The sequence below is a fragment of the Hesperophylax consimilis genome, chromosome 8 (genome assembly GCF_061612785.1).
Source record: "Hesperophylax consimilis isolate HC1 chromosome 8, BYU_Hcon_1.0, whole genome shotgun sequence".
In the NCBI taxonomy this organism is placed as follows: Eukaryota; Metazoa; Arthropoda; class Insecta; order Trichoptera; family Limnephilidae; genus Hesperophylax; species Hesperophylax consimilis.
The window spans coordinates 17,752,841-17,773,622 of NC_142843.1; the positions used below are offsets into that span (position 1 = coordinate 17,752,841).

The window sequence follows — 20,782 nt, forward strand, 5'->3', positions numbered from 1 at the left end:
ATCTGAGCGTTTATGCAAGTGTGTATGAAACTGTAACAGGTTATAGGTACAGGTACATCCGACACATCTTGCGGATAAAAGCGGTCTCGTTCGTACAATGTTCACGTTTGAACATGGAAAAGTAATTGACCGCCTTAAAAAGTTGACCAGCCTTCCCCGGCCTAGGCAGTAGGCAGTGAAGATACCCGTGTATATTATTATCCCTTCATTTCACTTTTAGATTTCAAGCTCGAAGCGTAGCAAGGAGCGGGAGCAGAAGCGGGAGCGGGAGCCGGAGCCGGTCGCTTTTCCTTGGTCAACCAGAATACACCAAGAGGACGTGACTAGAATACGGAGCACGGAATATCCCAAAGAAACCGAAGCTTTCCTCAAGCCGTCGCATTACAAAGCCACATTCAAGTTAACTTCAATGACCATAACATTTCATTGTAGCCTTTTATAAATGCGGGTGTTTTAGTTTTAACATCGGTATGGTTTGTTCATTTGATTTTCAGCGGTGCACGCAGGATTCCGATGAAATTACCCCCACATTGGTAGGTTAGATTAAGAGTCCTTCGCTGCGCTTCGTTTTACTATTTGGAAGCGACCACGCGTATCCAATTACGAGATACCTCAACAATCTCAACGTAGGAAATTGACATTTAAGTAGTAAACGAAAGGGGTTTTAATAAAAACAGAAATAAAAATCACAAAAAGGTAAGCCGAGAGTTTTAAATTGAAGAATAAATCTATCTTTGAATTCTTGGAATGATTTAGGTACAAATACATTGAGATTTTATCAGTAATATTTTCAAGATATTATTATCAGAACATTGATTACTAATTAAAAGCAGTTAGTTTACTCTGGTCTTTCATTAATTCGAAGTAGGTACCACGAGACATACGAATAGTCGCAACTAGAACTAGTGTAGGCAAGTTTTCCGTAACAGGTGGATAGTTGTTTGAACTGGGGGCGAGGTGAGTTATCTTTGAAACTTTTTATCGCCGACTAGTTAACTTAGTGTTATGTATCTCTAGTTGGGTCAGTGATTTGCTGAGCAAACGTAACACTGAAACTTGTTATCACACTAATGTACTAGGAGGGCTCTTGACGTAGGTTGTTCGTTGTAGCGAGATATGCCTGTAAAGAATTGCCACAGACACCACATTTCAAGAATTTCAGAAATATCCAAGCTTTCGAAAACTTTTTTATTTTAAAGCCTTTATTTTTTAAGAGACCTAGTAGCCCCTTACTTGGTCATCCTATTTTAGGAATAAAAAAATTGGTGGTGGATGGATGTATCACAGATCTCATATCTTTTGACGGACTGCGGTCGAGGGGTAAGTTCCACGACTACGAATCCGGAGGTCGCTGGTTTGAATCCCGACGTGAAGAATGGAATTTTATTAAAGTATGTTATTTCACATTTATATCATTTAATAATGTCTTTATTCCGGTATAAGATCCGGAACTCAATTTCAATCCCACACTTCCCATAGAGAGTGTAGATAAATAATAACATAAATTTAAAATATACGAAAAAGAGAGAAACATAGTGAGAGAAAAAATAAATAAAAAAAACATCACCTATTTAGCATAAAATAATATCGTGCAGTATACTTGCGATCCGTTCTCTCAGTATCGCCTTGAAAAGGCTTTAGCCGTGTTTAGAGACCAGATCTGAATAGCCATATACTTCCCCACCTTCCTCTCTCCCATCTCCTCCCCCTACCCACTATCTTCAGCCTGACAACATACCCCAACTGGCTCCAGTTAACAGGGAGCAGTTGAGACTCTTTTACGGTATTCACATGAAAACATAATTTTAAAATCTAATATAGGTTTACCTGCACTCATTTTTCCTGTACGAGTGACGAAATAATATTAAAAAAACATGAAAAACACATTTTAAATCCCTCATTAAATTTCACCCTTATAATTCCGGGTATCAAATTTCCTGTTTCTTTCCCGGTCTGTGATAATTCTGACTTTTAGTTCTAGTGACACCTGGTGTGATAACATTATCTCAGAACTGATGAAACGGCGGTGAAACTTATGATTTAATTACAAACATAGTTGAAGGATTTTAACACGTCTCGTGATACTGTTCTTTTTTATATTCAAGACTAAATAATATCACCGGTGTGTGTGTTCTTCGTCTAGTCTTTGTTTATTGTTTAAGGGATGATTGACATAAATCAGAAAACAAAAAAATAGAGCATGCTTTAGTTCCTCGTTGTAAATCATTACGTCACGGCTCGTGTAGTTTTCAAGAGCTATGTTTACCTTTCCAGCTTTGATAAGATTCTGAATCAGGTTACACTAAGAAAGAATATATGTATAAGATATGGTAGAAGCGACCTTCAAATCTACATAACCCGTTACATAATTTAATCGTTTTCGAGTCTTAAAGTTAAGTAATACTATTTTTTAAATTAGGTATGGAACATAATTAAAATTTACAGAATATATACATATTTGTATACACGAATGGAGTGACATGTACAACGGCAGCTAAAGTGAAAAATCATACAATCATTACAATATAAATTATTATAAATACGAAAAATTACCGGGAACACTTAAGGCTCCATATTAAGCGTTCAAAAAGAAGAAGATGATGGTTTTAAAGGGAGACATGAATATTAGAGAGAGCGCTAACATAAAAAAAACGATTATAATTAATATTGCGCCCTTGAGGTGATTTTGCACAAAAACGGCGCTATACAAATCATCAAAATATTATTATTATTATTATATATTTTCATATTCTGCTGACAAACTACATAAGTAGTTTAGCAGGTTTAAATGTTAATAAATAAAAATAAAATAAAAAATAAAATTATTGACCGGTCAGTGGCCGAGTTGATATCGCGTTTGGGTCCCACCTAAGCATAGTGTGTTCAATTCCTCGGCTGGCTAAATCCTCCATACAACACAAGCATCAGCGATACAACAATCAGCGGAAGATGATAACATAATTGCTATTTGAAAATATGCAATGCAAAATAATTCTTGCAAGAACTTGAAAAGCTGCCTTTAGTGATACAGCAATGCACTTTTATTATAGATGTTGGTTATAAAATAGTTCAGATTTGTGGCTGTCTATTAGGTGACATGATAAATCATCACAATGATAATTGATAACATCTTTAAAAAGTTATATAAAGTCATGGAAAGTGATGAAACAAAAACTTTATTAACTGGGTTAAGTAGGTTACGTTAGGTATAAATTTATTTTTTTCATCGTTTCTAATGACTTTATATCACTTTTTAAAAGTGTGTTGAATTGTCACTGTGTTGAGTTATCATGGAACCGTCTATTTATAGCGCCATTTTTGTTAAATATCAACCAACGGAAACTTCACGAAGCCATAATACAATAACTTCACTAACCAATAGGATGCATGATCTGGGCAACAACTTTGGGGTACTATTGATATATTTATTGACTCCATTTATAGAACAAAGCGTAATCTATGCCAGCACTTAGTTGAATCCTACAAATTATAGTAGCGTTGGTAATGGTAGTTTTAGTGATTTGTCTTATATGTAGTATTGTTCTAGTTTCTGTATTATTTTATGTTACTGTTACATGTTTTACTAATATTCAGTTTACTGTTATATCATACTTAAAAAAATGTACATAAATTTTTTTTTATACAGGTATATTCTGTTCTTAAAATCCATGTAAAATTCCGGCTGGGCGTAGAACCAAATAAAATAAATTAACTAATATTATAGTTTAAGTACGCTGAACATAATTAAGCCTGTGACAGACCACGCTATATTTTCGTGGCTTGACCTATTTCAGCATATCGCTCGCCATACATTCCCATTTGTAGTGTATGGCGAGCGATATGCTAAAGTAGGAAAAACCATGATGCTTATAGCGTTATGTGTCGCTTACCTTAAGCTATTTATTTATACTACACGACGATATATATTTTTCACAAAAACTAATATTAAAATATAACCGGATTAAAGGATTTAAAGTAACGGCGTGACTAGCGATGGTCCACCTATATTTGGTTCACAAATAGCAACAGATAAAGCAGCGACCATTTTAAATATGGCGATAGACCAGTGGTTCCCAATTAGTAGTACAAGTACCCCTAGGGGTACTACGACAGCCTAAATACCCACACGGGCGGCGGCATCGAACGACATCAAAGAGGTTGCGCTAGAGAAGGGAAGAATATATTAATACTATACTGTGTTGTGTGATTAATTTTTTAATTCATCATTTTGGCAACAAGGGTACGCGTGTTTGTTCTCTTTCTCGAATGGGTACTCTGGGGAAACTAACTGGGAACCACTGCGATAGACTAACAGGAGAGATAAGGTGATATCAGCGTACATTGGAGTATCTACTGGCGCTGAGAATGCTAAAATGAAGGGAAAACATACGCGCGTTTCACGAAACTATTTACATCAGATACCACTCAATTATAATACTAACTAATAATAGCTAACATTATATGAACATAAGTATGTACATTGTTGATAACAGAAACGCCCATTTCGCCTAATAATATAATCAGAATACCAATAATAATTGATCCAAACTTGCGAATACCTAGTTACAATTGACTTTTTTTTAAATTTACAGACGTTTATGTCTGAAATTCTAAGTTACGTAATATAAATACTTACAGCTCTTAAAGCTTATTTCCATCGTAAGCTATGAAGCTTTAAAACATCAATTTAATTTTAAAAAAAAACAAGACTAACACCAGATTGTTCGTTCCACACCATTGTTTGTTCATTGAATAAATAAAATATTTAGAAACCAGGTGATTACAACGATGTACCTAATGATTAATAACATTGACTTATTTTTTTAACATAATATTACCTCAAGAGCGCTTAACATATAAAAGAACTGACATTCGTAGTTAAAATTACCATTCATTATTTTATTGTATGAACTAGCTATCCCCCGCCACGCACTGGGCAGATAAAGATCATTTACATTTTTATTTATATATATTATAATGAAAATAAATATGACAAGGAAATGCAGAATAATAATTAATAATGATTGTCATACGCCAATGTTTTGATACATAATCCATGAAGGTAAGGAATTCCGCACATTAACATAACAATTATACGATCATCATTGTAAGGAACTGTATTATCACAATTAACGTGCCGTTAGCAATGACAGTGTGCAATGTGGATTGAATTAAAGGTCGGCGGAGTTATTAAAATTATATTCCAACAATAGATTAGTGGGTTTTTAATGTGCTCATGAGGCCTGAAGAACACCGACGCGGTTATTATAATATGTATGACATTACTTCCGATAAGTAAGCTTAAGTTTTTGAATGCAGATTTATGGCAGTATATACTTATCCAGATTACCATACGTATAACATGTAATGTATTTCCGTTATCTAAACGTATCTGTATTTGTCGTATGTTCGCAGTATTTTAGAATATGCATCTCAGGTGTGGAACCCAGGCTATGCAGTTCACAGATCAGAATTGCAAACAGTTCACAAAAACAGCGGACAATCGCTTACCTTTAATCTCCCTCTTTGCAAGACCAACTCTAAACAGAATTCCTTTATCTACCGATCTACAAATTCATTTTACTTAAATTACTATGATATTGACATCTTTAACTCGAATCTACGGGACTTCATCACACAATCTCGCAATAATTAGATCTCCCAATCTACCTTCCAATCTACTCCCGCCCTTCGTCTCTTTATCCTAAACATATATCCCCCACCCCTCCCACTCAACTTACATTGTCACACTTATAATTTTTTTAACAATTTATTGTGACTTTTCTCTTTCTTGTATTATTTCTTATGTGTAATATTGTAAAATGTAAAAAATAAAAATCACCCAATCCATGGCAAAACTCCCTTGGTGTAGTACCAGGGCCAAAATTGGCTTTATGTCGCTTATTTTTCAAACATCGTAGATTATAACTAAGTCTGTATTTAATTTATAACATTACTAGCTGACGTGTACCCGGGGGTGCTGTGGGTTATCTTTAGGATATAGACATATACCATCGCGTACTTTTCTGTAGGCCTTTTCGAGATATACAATTCCGTAGAACATTATTTTCATGTAAGGTTTAGCGTTAGCAATGAAAGCGCCCGAAAACATTTTTTTTACAACTTGATTACAAAACATCGAATTTTCTCTACATTCTTTAAGTATAATACGCATGTATTTATATATATAAGCCTTCCGGAAGAAATTCTCTAAATGATAGTGAAAATTCTATCAAAATTCCGTTGCGTAGTTTAGAAGAACTAAACGCACAAACAGACAGACGGGGATAGCGACTTTATTTTATACTATTTAAAGGTGAAAGAGCTATTAGTTAAATAAATAATTTAAATAGATACAAAAAATGGAAAATCGCCAATAAAACCATCCTAGGCGCACATTGATTCTATGAAAAGTTTGCTAATACACCAAGGCTATTTCTGAATAATATTATGTCATAAGTTACCTACACTCATTAAAATAGCACTTTAAAACATCTCATTCAGTTCGTATTAAGATCTCCTTTGTGTCAGCTCCGGATAAGCATAAACATTCACACGATCTTTGAAAGATGAAGCATGACTTATATATTATGACGGTTATTTTATAAATATTATAATGGTTCATTTAGTCATCATTCCAACTGAAACACATACCATGGTTGAGAGCATAATAATGCACCGCAAGGAATTACTTTCTAACCTATAAAATAAAAATCATCGATGTTTAGAAACTGTAAATAACAACGCTTTTTGGGTGCCCACTTTTGTATCTGATCAATGTATCCCTGTTTACAATATTTTCGAAGTATCGTTTTTGCGAAATGAAATAGATATACCATTTGTATACATTCAACGCGATTGTAATAATATTTCACCTGTCATCATGAAATTGAAAACCTGTATCATGTGTGCAATATGCATGTCAATAACGAATTTGAGTGCAAAATATTTTAACAAAAAAATATATAGATATTTTCATATGGATCAAATAAACGCTGATTTTAAGTATATGAATTTTATTATACAAATTGTACGTAGAATTAATCAATCGTCATTTAAAAACGTAAAGACTTAAACGCCCTGTGATTGGTCGGCGTGTTCTGACAGAACTTTACCTCTACCTCACGGGTCTGTCGGCCGCGGGCAATAGAATGCGGACTATTTATTTGCTTTACGATTGCACTGCGCAGACTGTCCCACTGGTCACCACTGCGCCATACATATTATATTATTTCAAAAGCATTCCATGTTTTTGGGAAACCTTACAAAATATTTAAATTGGGATTTGTTCATTTCCCAATGCAATACTTCGAAAATTATTTTTAACTATGAAATCGACATTTGTAAAAAAAATACTGGTTTTAATTAGAAGGTGATATATATATTTTAAATTGACTGGAATTCCTTATTGGCTATAATAATATTTATATGAAATATACAATATGATAAGCTCCTATTATTTTTCTATGACATAAATTAAGAAATTTTGTTTAATATGATCATGCCAATAACATTAACGTTGATGTTACAAACTTCGTTTATGAGAAACAGAGAGGTTACAAAGGATCTATATGCCTTTATTAGTCAAGTTCAAGCATAAGCACAACGGTGAGAGTGGGTGTTAATTTTAACAAATCTGAGAATTGGTCATGAAATCCACAAGGCTGTCATTGTTCGGATGCAGGCGGCAAACAGGCAGGCAATAAGCATCATCCACATCCAGTCGGGGGTGACACCGATAGCGATGGTGTGAAACCGGCGCGGAAGATGTCAAGCGAGCAATAACGAGCCATTGTTTGTCGCTACAAAAGCCAGGTTTGGAAGGAGTTCACCAGAACACGCGTGTTCAGCTCCACTTGGCCGTGACATGACACATGACACACGCTTCAAGGACAATCGACTCCGCTGTGAGCTACGATCTACGATGCCCTTTCGGTGCGGCAAACGAACACTGCGGAAGTCGATATTGTACGACGCCTGCGTAATTCGTGACAATTATGAATGTACCATTTTCACGTTTAAACAGTGTCTATGTACGGACGTGAAGCACGCTTTTAACATCTGGAACTCTTTGTTAAAATACGTAGCTAAGTACATAGATAACTGCCTACGAACAAAATGAATTGCACGCAAAACACGAAGCACTTACATCTATTCGATACATGCAGGGCCGTGTTTGGGTACCGAGCCGCCCTATGCAAAAAAAATACAAAATCGTATTAAAACGACACAATACCCTAAAATATGTAAAGTGGGAACCTTAAGGCGAAGTTTAATGCCAAATCACTATTTTGATTAATCTTTATAACGAATGGTGTACGTTATGAATACAAAAAATATTTTTTAGATAAATTGAAGGTTTTCCTATCGTTTCGCTTGAGAAGAATACAAATAAAAAACTAAATTAGTCAATAAAAAATATAAATGCAAACTATTAAAAAAAACATTTTTTCAATAGAAATGTATGAACGCGTAAATGAAACAACTTAAAAAAATACAGTATTATAGCTAAGATTATCTGTGACAGTTTCACTTGTTTAACTTTTTTGCTTTCTTATAAAATTATTTACAAAATAAATAAAAACCAGTTTTGTGCTTGAAATCGAACGTTTCTAGACTCCGTTTGTAAAGCGATTTTAATGCCTATTACCTACAATATAAGGTTTACCAAGAATATACACATTTTTGGCTTGTAGCTTCCTCTTAACGACGTAAATGAACGAATCTACGGGCGAATTTGCCCTAGCAGACCTAGAAAATGTATTTCTCCACTGGGTTATTTTAATTAATTCTGATAAAATCATCACCAAATTCTCAAGTTTCTAAATGAATACCTCGATGAGTTGCTAATTTAACGTTTAGTAAAATAAAATTTGGTGCGTATCGATAATTTTATAGTTGAAAAACGTTTTATAAATTTTTCAAACCGTTTTACGTAAAATATTTGAATGGTCGGGTGGTATTTTTATTAATCTTAAATATAAATAACTTACATTAATGGTATCGGTCTGAAAGAAGAGTATGATAGTTACGAATTCGTCGAAATTAATAAAATGTGAGGCTGGAACAAACCCCCTAAACTAGGCCTATATGTATAACCTTTACCTACACATTGTCAAACTGACATAAGTCATGAAAAACCTCATCCCAGAGATGATATATTGTCTATTCATCAATAATACCGGTCAATGGCTGAGTTGGCATCGTGTTTCGGTCCCACCCAGGCGTGGTGTGTCCTCCATCACAAAAAAAAGACTCAAATAACTTTTCAGTTGATTTTATCGGCACATTTGTCACATATTTCCGTGTGAGCAAAATTAATGTTTGAAGATGTGAGCAGAGCTAAGTTAGCATAAATTAAAATAGATATTTATTATAGTCACAATACAAAAAGAGTTTTGGCGAAATGCCGCCCCCTAAAAATTGCCGCCCTCTTCATTTGCCTAGATTGCCTAGGCCTACATACGGCATTGGAGACTGGATACATGTCAGCAATGAATAATTACAGCCTCATTAATTCAAAGGTTCGAAAACTAACAATCAACATGGTATGACATGTCATATAGTAATAATAACCTGGCAAATTTCTATATAAATTATCCTAAATGCGCTCAATTCCCCACTACAGGGCAACACAAAATAAATGAAAACGACAAGGCAGGAAATAAATTTAAATATGAAATTGATGACGGTAACATACACACCTACATATGATAAGTGTATAATTTACACAATGATATAAATTTGCAATAGAAAAATGAGTTCCGCGGATTATAATAACATGTCATTAAATTATTGTAGTGCCATAGAAATACAAGTAAGAAAAGAAAGTCATCAGAGGAAATGCAGTTGAATAATTGGCTCGAGGACGTATACTTGAATCTGCTAGATGGGCGAAAACGGAACGGGCGTTAAACGTAACATCAAATCATTACACCTATTTGTTTTTGATAAGATAACACTAAAAAGTAGATGGGTTACTTGTTACATTCCACTCAAAGAACAAACTTCATTAGTCATATCAGAGATAAGGCAACTTAGTGTGCCTCAGAAAAAAAATTGGTTCATTTTTATGTTGTTTCTTCATAAATTTGTACCTGCCGGAACACAGGATGGAAATCAATACGGGTTTCTAAGAACACGTGAATATGCAACGCGTCTTGCCATAAAAATATATTAAAATTAGTCAGAAAGCAAACGAAGTGCTTTTCCTTTCCTTCAGTTCCAACTATGGTGGTGTTTGTCATCCGATTCAACATTCGTTCAGTTTTTGCATATATATTATTTTACGAACATAATAATATTATGCACTTGATTGTGTCATGGTCACATCAACAACAGCTTACCTTAAGACGAGACAATACCCTAAAATAAAGCCAGAATCTTAACGACGTAAGTAAAGCGGTCGTACACAAAAATATGCGACTCGCGGCTCTGGTGTATTGGACAGACCTGCAGTTGAATTTTCCGTATCAAATCTCTAAAATAAAATGGGAATCATAACGACGTAAGTGATGAAGTCGTGTAAAAACAATATTCGGCGCGCGGCCCGGTGTAATGGACGGACCTACGGTCGACTTTGCCCTGGCAGAACTAAAAAATAGATCTTTCCTTGGGGTTTATTTTAATTATTGCCGATGAACGTATTAATAAAATCTGAAATGTTTCTAGAAGGATCGCTCGGGAAGTTACTAATTCATCGTCTAGAAAAATAAAATCTGATGAAAAACGTTTTATAAAATTTTGAAACCATTTTCCGGAAAATATTTTAATGGTAAGGCTCTATTTTTATTAATCTTAAATATAAATAGCTTACATCCGTATGGATACTTGTAGAAAAATTTGAGATTTTAGTAATACGTTCATCAGAAATAATTAAAATGTGAGCGTCGAGCAAACCCCCGTTATTAGAGTTTTATGTCGCCTTAAAAACCAAACCGATGCGTGCAGTATTATAAACAAATAACGTTTCCTTAGGAAACCAGAAACATTGGTTGATTGTTTAAATAATTATGCCAAAAGATAATATTATGTTTAAAATGTTAACATAGTAACTTGTAACCACTTGTGAGGAGGAACCTTGGACTTACGAACACATATTTATTATGATACCATGTTCTACTATTTACCGCATTAGGTCTGTGTGAGTTTTATAATAATTACGTAATTCACTCAGTAGAAGGAGATATATCGATAAGGATAAAGAATATGTAGTCAGAACCATTTTTTAAGTACAAGGCTAATCTCAGTGTCCATTAAGATGAATTCAAGATTACATTAGTAACTATACCGTGCTCGGTTAAACTCAAAGAAGGGACAGAAATTTAAATTATTTTTTTGAAATTATCTATACAAATAAAAGGCAATGTCCGTATGTGTGTGCCCTTCAGGGTCAAAAACAGCTCGACTAATTTTGCTGAAAATTTCAACGTTTGTTCTTTTTAGTGCCGGGAGTGTTTAGATAATGCTTTGAGTGGTAGAAAATTCAGTGACGCCCGAGGAAGACTTAAAAAATCTCTGCACTGGAATGATGTACGGAGACGAATTAAAGGCGATATAATGTAAATTTTTAATAGTAACAACATGGTATACGTGAATATATATGCGAATGGTAAAAAAGTCGGGGACGCCTGAGATATACATAAAGCACTATCTCGGCACTGGAATGAGATACTGAATCGAAATATAGATTGTAGTTTTTTAACAGTAATGGTGTGGATTTCATGACACTATACGAAGTGGACCGGTCAGTGGCTGAGTTGACATCGCGTTTGGGTCCCACCCAGGCGTAGTGTATTCAATTCCTCGGCAGGCTAAGTCCTCCATCACAACACAAGCAACACTTTCCGCTTACTGTAGTGGTAGTAGGAGATTTTCAAACATTGTCAGGTTATTTGTAGCCCGGGAATGTTCGTCTTTTAAAAAAAAAAAAAAAAGTGTATGGTAGAAAAAGTTGGGGATGTCCGAGGAAGGCATGGCACGATCAAGTGAAACAAATACTTGTATATGGTAAAATTAAATTAAAACGAAGAATGGGGTATATTAGGAGAATGTATGAAGTAGAAGAATGGTAGAAGAACTCGAGAACGCCTGAAGAAGGCGTGGCACGATCAACAAATACTTTCAATTCTTTAGAACATATTATTTCCAAAATTAATTTATACAATGCAAAACTTTCCTGCAAACCATTCATAACCTCGAGCAACGCGGGTGCACGTCAATGCCAGCGAGTTTATATGCTCTCTATTGGAGCAAACTTTTAGTCCATTTTGTATTAATTAACAAGAAAGACCAAAAACCAATACTCACAACAGAGGGGAAATGTGCAGCACTTTTTCTGGATAGGAGAAGCATTCGCAACCTCCGAATCTAATGAAATGTAATGTACGTATCACATAGTCATCTATCTGATCGGACTGTAGATTAATGCAGTTATATAATATATTCGTAAAATGCAAGCACTGCAGAAGTAGACATTATTTTTTATTTATTTATTTAATACATGTTACATTGTTTTGAAATTTACATAAAGTAGATATAATGAATCACCATACTAGGCGGCTGCCTGTTTCATGGTGACCAATTGAGTGTAATTATTTTGTATGAAAATGAAATCTAGTGTAAACATATGAAATTAGTAACTATAGATGAAGATAAAATTTTGGAAAAATTGTAATAAAAAGTAGAAGATAGAAATTAGAAAGGAGAAAGAAGTAAATTAGCATTAGATTGTAAAAATGTACATAATTATATATATAATTTTTAATATGTGTGCATGCAAGCACACATGTGTATATAGCAGCAGACATACCTATATACATATAACAACACATGTATACAAACTACATTATGTAATCAAACTGAAATCAAATCGATTTTCGTTTTAACCTAGATAGAAATTTCAACAAACTTAGCATGAAAATAAAAATTAGTATGGCTCATTTTTACTATCATACTAGGCCGCTGTCGTAATGGATCGAGCTATCTCTGGCCACAACTCCAGAACTCCGGTGACATTTCCGTGCCTTACTCAAACACGCAATCTCTTCTTCGACATGCCGGAACATTAGGTATTCAGTAAGGCTCCCGCCCAGATCCAAATCTCGGTAATTTACCTGCTAGACCCGTTGTGAGTCAGGGGGAAAATAAAAAAATTAAAAACCGAATTCTAGAGCGGGACCGGTCGACGGAGAAGAATTTTTACCTCCATTACAAGAGGTAGATAGCGGAGGTAAGTTCCATCATCTACCGTCTCTACCCAGACTCTACGTGCCTACCACTGCCGCCGCCGCGGTACAATGTCATAATGACGATTATTACAGCGTAGGTAAGTCCAACCGCCGCAATGAATAACTCGACGGCATTCCGATCCCCTGAGCCTAGAGCTGCCTCGACTACCTCCAGCTGCAACCAACCTTAGGCCCGATCCGAACAGGCAACATACCTGGCACCTCGCGCGCAGGTACCGACCAAACCAAGATAAGCAAGAGATAACGCGCCGGCGAGTTACAGGTGGGACAGGTCCTTTTAGCACGGAGCCTGGCGACTGTCGACGATACTACTTGAGAGGTTGTATCTGGCTTTAACACCACCACCTCCTCTCAGCTCCAGCTGAGGCCGTAGTTTCCCGCCTACGTAGTTCTTCAATGCTCACCAATTTAATGAAGTCCTCTCAGCCACTTTTCCTTGATCATTTGTCGAATGTCTAATGTTTACTATAGTATAGAATGAGATGGTTAAAAAATAAATATTCATAAATACAAACGTAAAGAAAACGTCGTATTTATGATAATACGAAGACAGTTAATAATATTTGAATGTAAGTCCAAGATTTTAAAACCAGCGTCCATTCGCAACAGAAACTCAAACATTATAATCAATAATTTATTACTTATTTACCAAATTGTCTTCGCCACACATAAATTTATTATATCACGACATAAAATCGAGAACCGATATTCCTTACACACTCCAATTGAAACAAAACCTCGTAAGTCACATAAATGTAATGACCTTCCAACCATTATCCCCAAGTCGAAATTGAATTATAACCTTATTTTTAATAATGTACGAACGGGTGACCTACGCGAATTCAAAGTGTCCGTGGGTTATCCCAGCTTCTCAATATTCTTCCGAGAATAATATTATAGTAATTTGCATTTGTCATCAGAATGAAATGCCAACAAGCTGACGAAGGCTTGTCCAAATTTAAATTCTCTTTTCATCGGGTAGGCGGGATAGGGAATTCTTCGTTATATTCTATTCAGTCGCGTCAATGTGTGTGTGTGTGTGTGTGTGTACCAACTTGGTACAATTTCATTATTCGCTTCTAGAAAACAGACATTTTTTAATACTACTTAATATCTCATATTATTACTTATCTCAAACGTTTTTAACTACATCTATTTGATTTTCGACGCATTTCTCTGAAATTGGATGATATTACAGCAATGAATAATAGACGAAATAAATATCGGTCCTACCCAATCGGGATTTGGCTCAGTTGTTTAACCCCAGTCCCTGGTGAGGAAGGTTCAATCCTTAGTCAAACCAAAATACATGAATATTTTTTTAAGTATGTTTATTGTAAGTTTTTACGAGTTATTTTTTTTATGCGAGGAGGTACCCACACAATATTAAATTAATTAAACTGAAATATAATATTATAAATAACTTTTGATACATATAAAAATAACATCTTAACTAGACAGGGTAGCTAAGGAAGCAGGATTGATTACTTCGCGCTATTTTATGAATTTTATCTAAGCTTATTTTGTATGTGCCTATCCCCCTGTCAATTAATGTTTATTTTTCCTAGCAAAAAATACCAGAATAAGGTAATTGTTAGGAATTTAAAATATGAAGAGTAAAAAATAAATTGAATGCAAAAGAAAAATGAAACACGAGTCTGAGGTTGTTGCGGTTTGAGAGGTAAATAATACCTTTTGAAAAGAAAAAAAAAACAAAGGTATTTTATCATTATAGGTACTCGTCTGAGCAGTAATGATAAAAATGATTTCAGAAATAGCGTGTACATTAACTGCATCCATTGACATTTAAATTATGCGCCCTGCAGCTGGTTTTGGAGTGTGCGAGGTCATAATAGGTAGGGGAGTGGACTAAAACTTTTACCCTTTGTAAAACAGCGAGGGGAACATTTGCACGAAGGTGAGTTTCTAAAGCAATTAAAACTCGCGGGTTTATTTTTTAATACAGGGATTAGTTCGGATTGGATGGAAAATACAATCCGGAGGTCTGTTGTAAGGATTCCTGTATAGTGTACAGTGGTATACGTTGGCTGGGAGCGCTTAGTGTACAGACGTGCCAGGAGCACAGGTAGAAACGGAGGTAGGCAGAAGCAGGTGAGTAAGAGTGTAGAGAAGTACAGTGACGTGACAGCGATGTCAGGTGTGCGCTGTGCGCCAATACTACCTCCACTGCCGTACTGTGTAAGGGAACTCAACGACCAACTCTCGATTTCGTTGAATATTTCGTTTCATTTACTATCCGTAATAATGAGGGCAAGTTTTACTCGTGTGAACTGTTTACGTATTCCTTCCCAAATGGTTGTGTTTCGCATCCAACCCAAGAAGGAATTTTACAGACAAAGGCGAGTTACGTGCTTCGAATATTCAAAGCTCACGACTAATGTTTGCATAGCAATGAGAACGTGTCCCGAGAAATGAATGCTTTGGTCGTTTGTTCAATCGCCAACGATTCTACTTTCGTTGTATCATTGCGTAAGATAGTATAGGTATAATGAATGGTCAAACTGACTGCTGACTTACCTTCCCCGTAGCCTTCCTGTAGCGGAGGGTGGCCTCCCTGACCAGGTCTCTGACCAGCAGATCCCCCTGGCCACACGGAACCAGCACACGAACATCACCGAAACATACAGTAACCTTCATTATTTGAAACAATGAACCGAGCACAATGAATCACATTACCCAAAAAGCCACATTATAAGTTAAGTTTTTGCACTTCATGTTAAGCAACGAACACACTTGTATCTTTGACAGTAAAGCACTAATATCAACAGCGCGGATAACCTCGTTACCTGTTACAGACAGCGCTTTCTTTGACAGGTAAAACAGAAAACATAACACAAATTAGAAACGGGAGCCCACCAACCACCGGTCGTGTCATCGCTCAGGTAAAAAAAGACATTAAGTTTGAAAACGGCTCACAGACGGAACACGAACAAATTTCAAATTCTGCAGGAAATATCAATTCAGTTTCTCACGTGAATGCTATGATCTTTGATAATATTTCGAAACACAGACGGAGCACCAAATACCTTACGAACAAACACAAGCACACGCAACGACAACAAATTTTGTTTCAAAGTTAACCGTCCCCCCACTGAGCGCGCGTACCGGTTTTTTCACCAATCAACAGAGGCGAGTGGCGTCATGCGCGCCTGTGCGGCTAAATGTCGGAATGCCAACGTTGCAAACGCGTATTTATACGGATTGAACTTAAAACACATATATTTGTAAAATAAAGGATGTATTGCAGCGTGGTTGATGTTGTGAATAATTTTGAATGTTGAAAACATAATATTATTTTTTAAATTGACAGTTTTTATTTTTAGTATCATGTAAAGATATTATTATAGGAAAAAACATCGTTTTCTTTTAGTTATATTATAAAAGTAGGAAGAGATCATTTAAACATAGTAGGTGCTTAGTCCTTTTATAGGTATTTGATGAAAATTCTTAAATAACAAACTTTGAAATTCGCTGGAAGATGTACTACAAATTTCTACAAACCATCGGAAGTATTTACCCGACTAAACTAAAATAAAATTTAAAAATTGTTTTTATTTACAAGAATTGCTTTGAAACTTTGCCAAAAAAATTATCCAATAATATAACATTATATGTATTATTTTAACACGAGAGATGTGAAAGAATTTACATTGTTTTTGACGCGCGTTAAAGGTTACTTTTTTCTAGTTTAACGGCTAGAAACTGGTTCAATGTTGCCATATCAACGAATATTTACAACACGGATATTTTTGAATTTTTGGCGCTTAAAACGATATTGATATCTTTTTTAATCGTGTTTCGTGTCGTCATGAAAATACATTATTAAATAATAATATAGAAACCATACTAAATAATAATATAGAAATCACCTACACAACATACAACTTAAATTTTATTTTATTTTATTATTTTATTTTATTTATTATTTTGATTTTATTATTTTTTCCGACTTTATGTCCGGGTTAAATCTTCCCTAAAGGAAAAACTAAACCCTTCCACACACTTTTCCACAAAATGAGCATCTAGTCAATCCACATTATGCAAGTGCATTATATAAGAATAATAAATACAAAACAACACAAGAACAACTCGTCAACTCACCAGAGATCAAATGGGAAAATATTCTATAATATCTTTGATGGGCGGACATAACAGTATAACTGCATTTTTGACCATTCAACGATTTATATGAGAAAATGTGTATATACTGTTAATACCATTGATGCCGGCATACACAAGACACATTTTCTCATATAAATCGTTAAATGGTCAAAAATGCAGTTATACTGTTATGTCCGCCCATCAAAGATATATGGGGACTCCAAATATTTTCATATCAGACGGTTCGGCTCGGTAGAACTCCTGGACCTATAAATCCTACTGATCCTTCAATATAAATATTTTAAAAAATCTTTCATAATCCTACATATTGTATTTAAAATGACTGATTTTTGAATATTTATACATATATAAATTCTTTGACACATCTAATACGCCTAAATTTTGAATGAGAGAGCTAGGTATAATGCCAGTAGCCGAAATAACAAAAGTATATTTTTCTTATGGTCTGCGAATGCCAAATTCTTTTAATCTCATTTCCTAAATCTGTGTATTTTCTTATTTTTTCAGAAACAGATTTTTGAATATTACAGAAATTTGGAATAGCGACATCATAACGACAAAATAACAACAAAAGTTATTTTTTTTAAATTTTGTCATCTACAACTATATCCGGTCTATTAGGACTAATCGTTCGGTCTGTTAGTATAGTTTTATCAAAATATATTTTATAAAATTCATTTTCTAAAAATGAATTTGGTTCGTACTCACAATATCGTACCATATTACGGCAGTCAATCGGGTAATTGCTTGAAGGTTAGGGCTAAATAGAGGCGATTACTCATACGATGAAATTGAAGTAAAATTAAATCTTGAAGCACTTTGATCTCATCTGCATTTTCAAAATTATTAACAGTATAATTGACTCGCCTACTTTGTTGCAACTCATCCCATTCAATTCGTCTTTCCGTAGACTCGGAAATAATGATTTGCTTTTCCTCAATCAACACTCCACAAATTATGGATACCATTCACCAATGTTCAGACTTGTCAACTGAAGTCAGGACCTTGCATTTCTTGGTGTAAACTTAATGATTTTTGTCTGCCATTATGCGTGTAATATTTTGTATTGATATGTCCGAAGTCGTGAACTCAATCAAAACCTTGTTCCCGCCTTGACTTGACACTATTTCTATTGTTTGTGTGCCCTATTTTTGTCACAGCATCTTCTATTGCAACATTTCTCCTTGTATTAACTTCGTGTAGTATGTAATGTGTTGATTGAACTTGGTCCGTTCATAAGTACATACATAATGTAAACGAAAACATATAATATAATAATACTTGCATTCATTTAGTTCACTACATCCATACATTTTTTAAAGGCAGTAGGTATGCTTTTAAAAAATAATTTATGTTTTTACATCATTAATAATATTGATAGCTTATTATGCATTAATAATAACAATAAATAATCATAATATATCTCAACCAAACGTATGTTGACAAATTTTCGTCAAACAAATGGTTGAGTATTGAAGAGTTGAGCGCAGAAATAGAAAGATTTATGCTTGCCATTCGGAATAGAGTCATTAATACTAAAAATTATAGGAAGCATGAAATCAAAGATACAAATCAAATTGATGATTTATGTAGAAAATGTATGGCTTTTCCGGAAACTATAGAACATATTATATCGGGATGTTCTGTATTAGCGCCGTCCGAGTATACATTTAGTCACAAGCAATGCTGCACGGATTCCATATTATTAATGTGAACATCATAGAATGGAGATCAAATAACGCAGGTATATTCTATATTAGGGCGAACCAACGCACAGTAAAGAGTTTTGAGGGTGATAATGTTATTGAAGTCAGAGGTGATTCTATTAATGAAGCCAAGTATTTTTATCCGAAGCTTAATGCCAAATCATTATTTTAATTAATCTTTATAATGAATTGGTGTACATTATGAAAAGGTACCAAAAATATGCTTTAGATAAATTGAAGGTTTTCCTATCGTTTCGCTTGAGAAGAATACAAATAAAAAAATAAATTACTCAATAAAAAATATAAATGTAAGCCACTAAAAAGAATATTTTTTCAATAGAAATGTATGAGGAAATTTATAAGGAAACAACTTTAAAGAAATACAGTATTATAGCTAAGATTATCTGTGACAATTTCACTTCATTAACTTTTTTGCTTTCTTATAAAATTATTTAGAAAATAAATAAAAACCAGTTTTGTGCTTGAAATCGAACGTTTCTAGACTCCGTTTGTCAAGCGATTTTAATGCCTATTACCTAAATATAAGGTATACCAAGAATATACATATTTTTGGCTTGTAGCTTCCTCTTAACCACTTTGTTAATATTAATTTTACATTCTTTGGGATTGATTGTGGATCGTAGGTATTGTGAAGAAGTACCTACCTACCTACCATTCTTTTTCAAATTTGTCAATTAGTGTTCAAATGATCATATTTATATTATAATTCACCCTTCAGCAATAATAAAGTTGGTGTTGGATATATCCCAAAAAAAGACAAAAAATTTCTTTTCCACCTAACGGGTCGCTTAATGTTAGATAAAAACGTTTTTGTTTCGTCTGGGCAATTACCAAATTGAAAATTTAAAAAGCTTTAAAAATATAATTAGTTTTGGACGAACATTTTTTGCTGGAAACATTTTGTGAATTTTGAAAGATTGGTTTGTGTCGGTTTAAATTTACTGTGAAATAAGATTATTTGAAAAACAATGTGACTTAAAAAATATACTCTGTATAACTTATTTAGATAACCATTATAAAGATAACAATGTAGGGGAAGTCAATAATAAATTGTTTATTACTTCAGAGAAGTCACGAGATCCATCGTTATTGTTTTTATTATTTTTCGGTTGTTATTTTTAAACGCGCGGTGAAGGATGAAACCTCAGCATCTATAAAATAATGCGTATGGGTAGGTACCTTCATTCAAGTCTTGTACATAATATTATTTAGCTTATTGGCTTTTTTAGCTTATTGCGCTTGCAACACAGCAAATAGGTAGGTACTTATGTGGTACCTTCCTAAATAATTTATGTATCATTTTCAGAAAGTCGGGAGAGTCACCACTGTGGGTGTGTTTTCGGTTACAATGATCTATTCTAATTTAACAAATTCGCTAGTTCCTCTATTTGACCGCCTAGAGTAAAAATAAGTAAGGCAAGCTGTTAACGTTTGAAGAACCAATTTCCGAGGGCAAATAAGGTAGGCGACACATTACGCTATGCGCATCATGGCTTGGCTTATTTCAGCATATCGCTCGCCATACACTACCGATGGGATATGCTGAAATAGGCCAAGCCACGAAAATATAGCGCGCTCATAGCTTGATCTGTCACAGGCTTTTCAAATTATGAGTAAACGAAAAAAAACACGTAAATGCTTTTATTTGGTAAATACCTCTTT

The 20,782-nt window shown here is 34.4% G+C and overlaps 1 protein-coding gene across 1 annotated transcript in view; it reads right to left on the minus strand.

The window, feature by feature from the left end:
* Positions 1 to 16,343, minus strand: part of baz (par-3 family cell polarity regulator) — a 116,305-nt gene extending 99,962 nt beyond the window's left edge. The window contains exon 1 of the mRNA XM_089634971.1: positions 15,789 to 16,343. Within this exon, the coding sequence (XP_089491097.1) occupies positions 15,789 to 15,908 (120 nt within the window). The 5' untranslated portion in view covers positions 15,909 to 16,343. The remainder of the gene's footprint in view (positions 1 to 15,788) is intronic.
* Between the last annotated feature and the right edge of the window lie 4,439 nt (positions 16,344 to 20,782).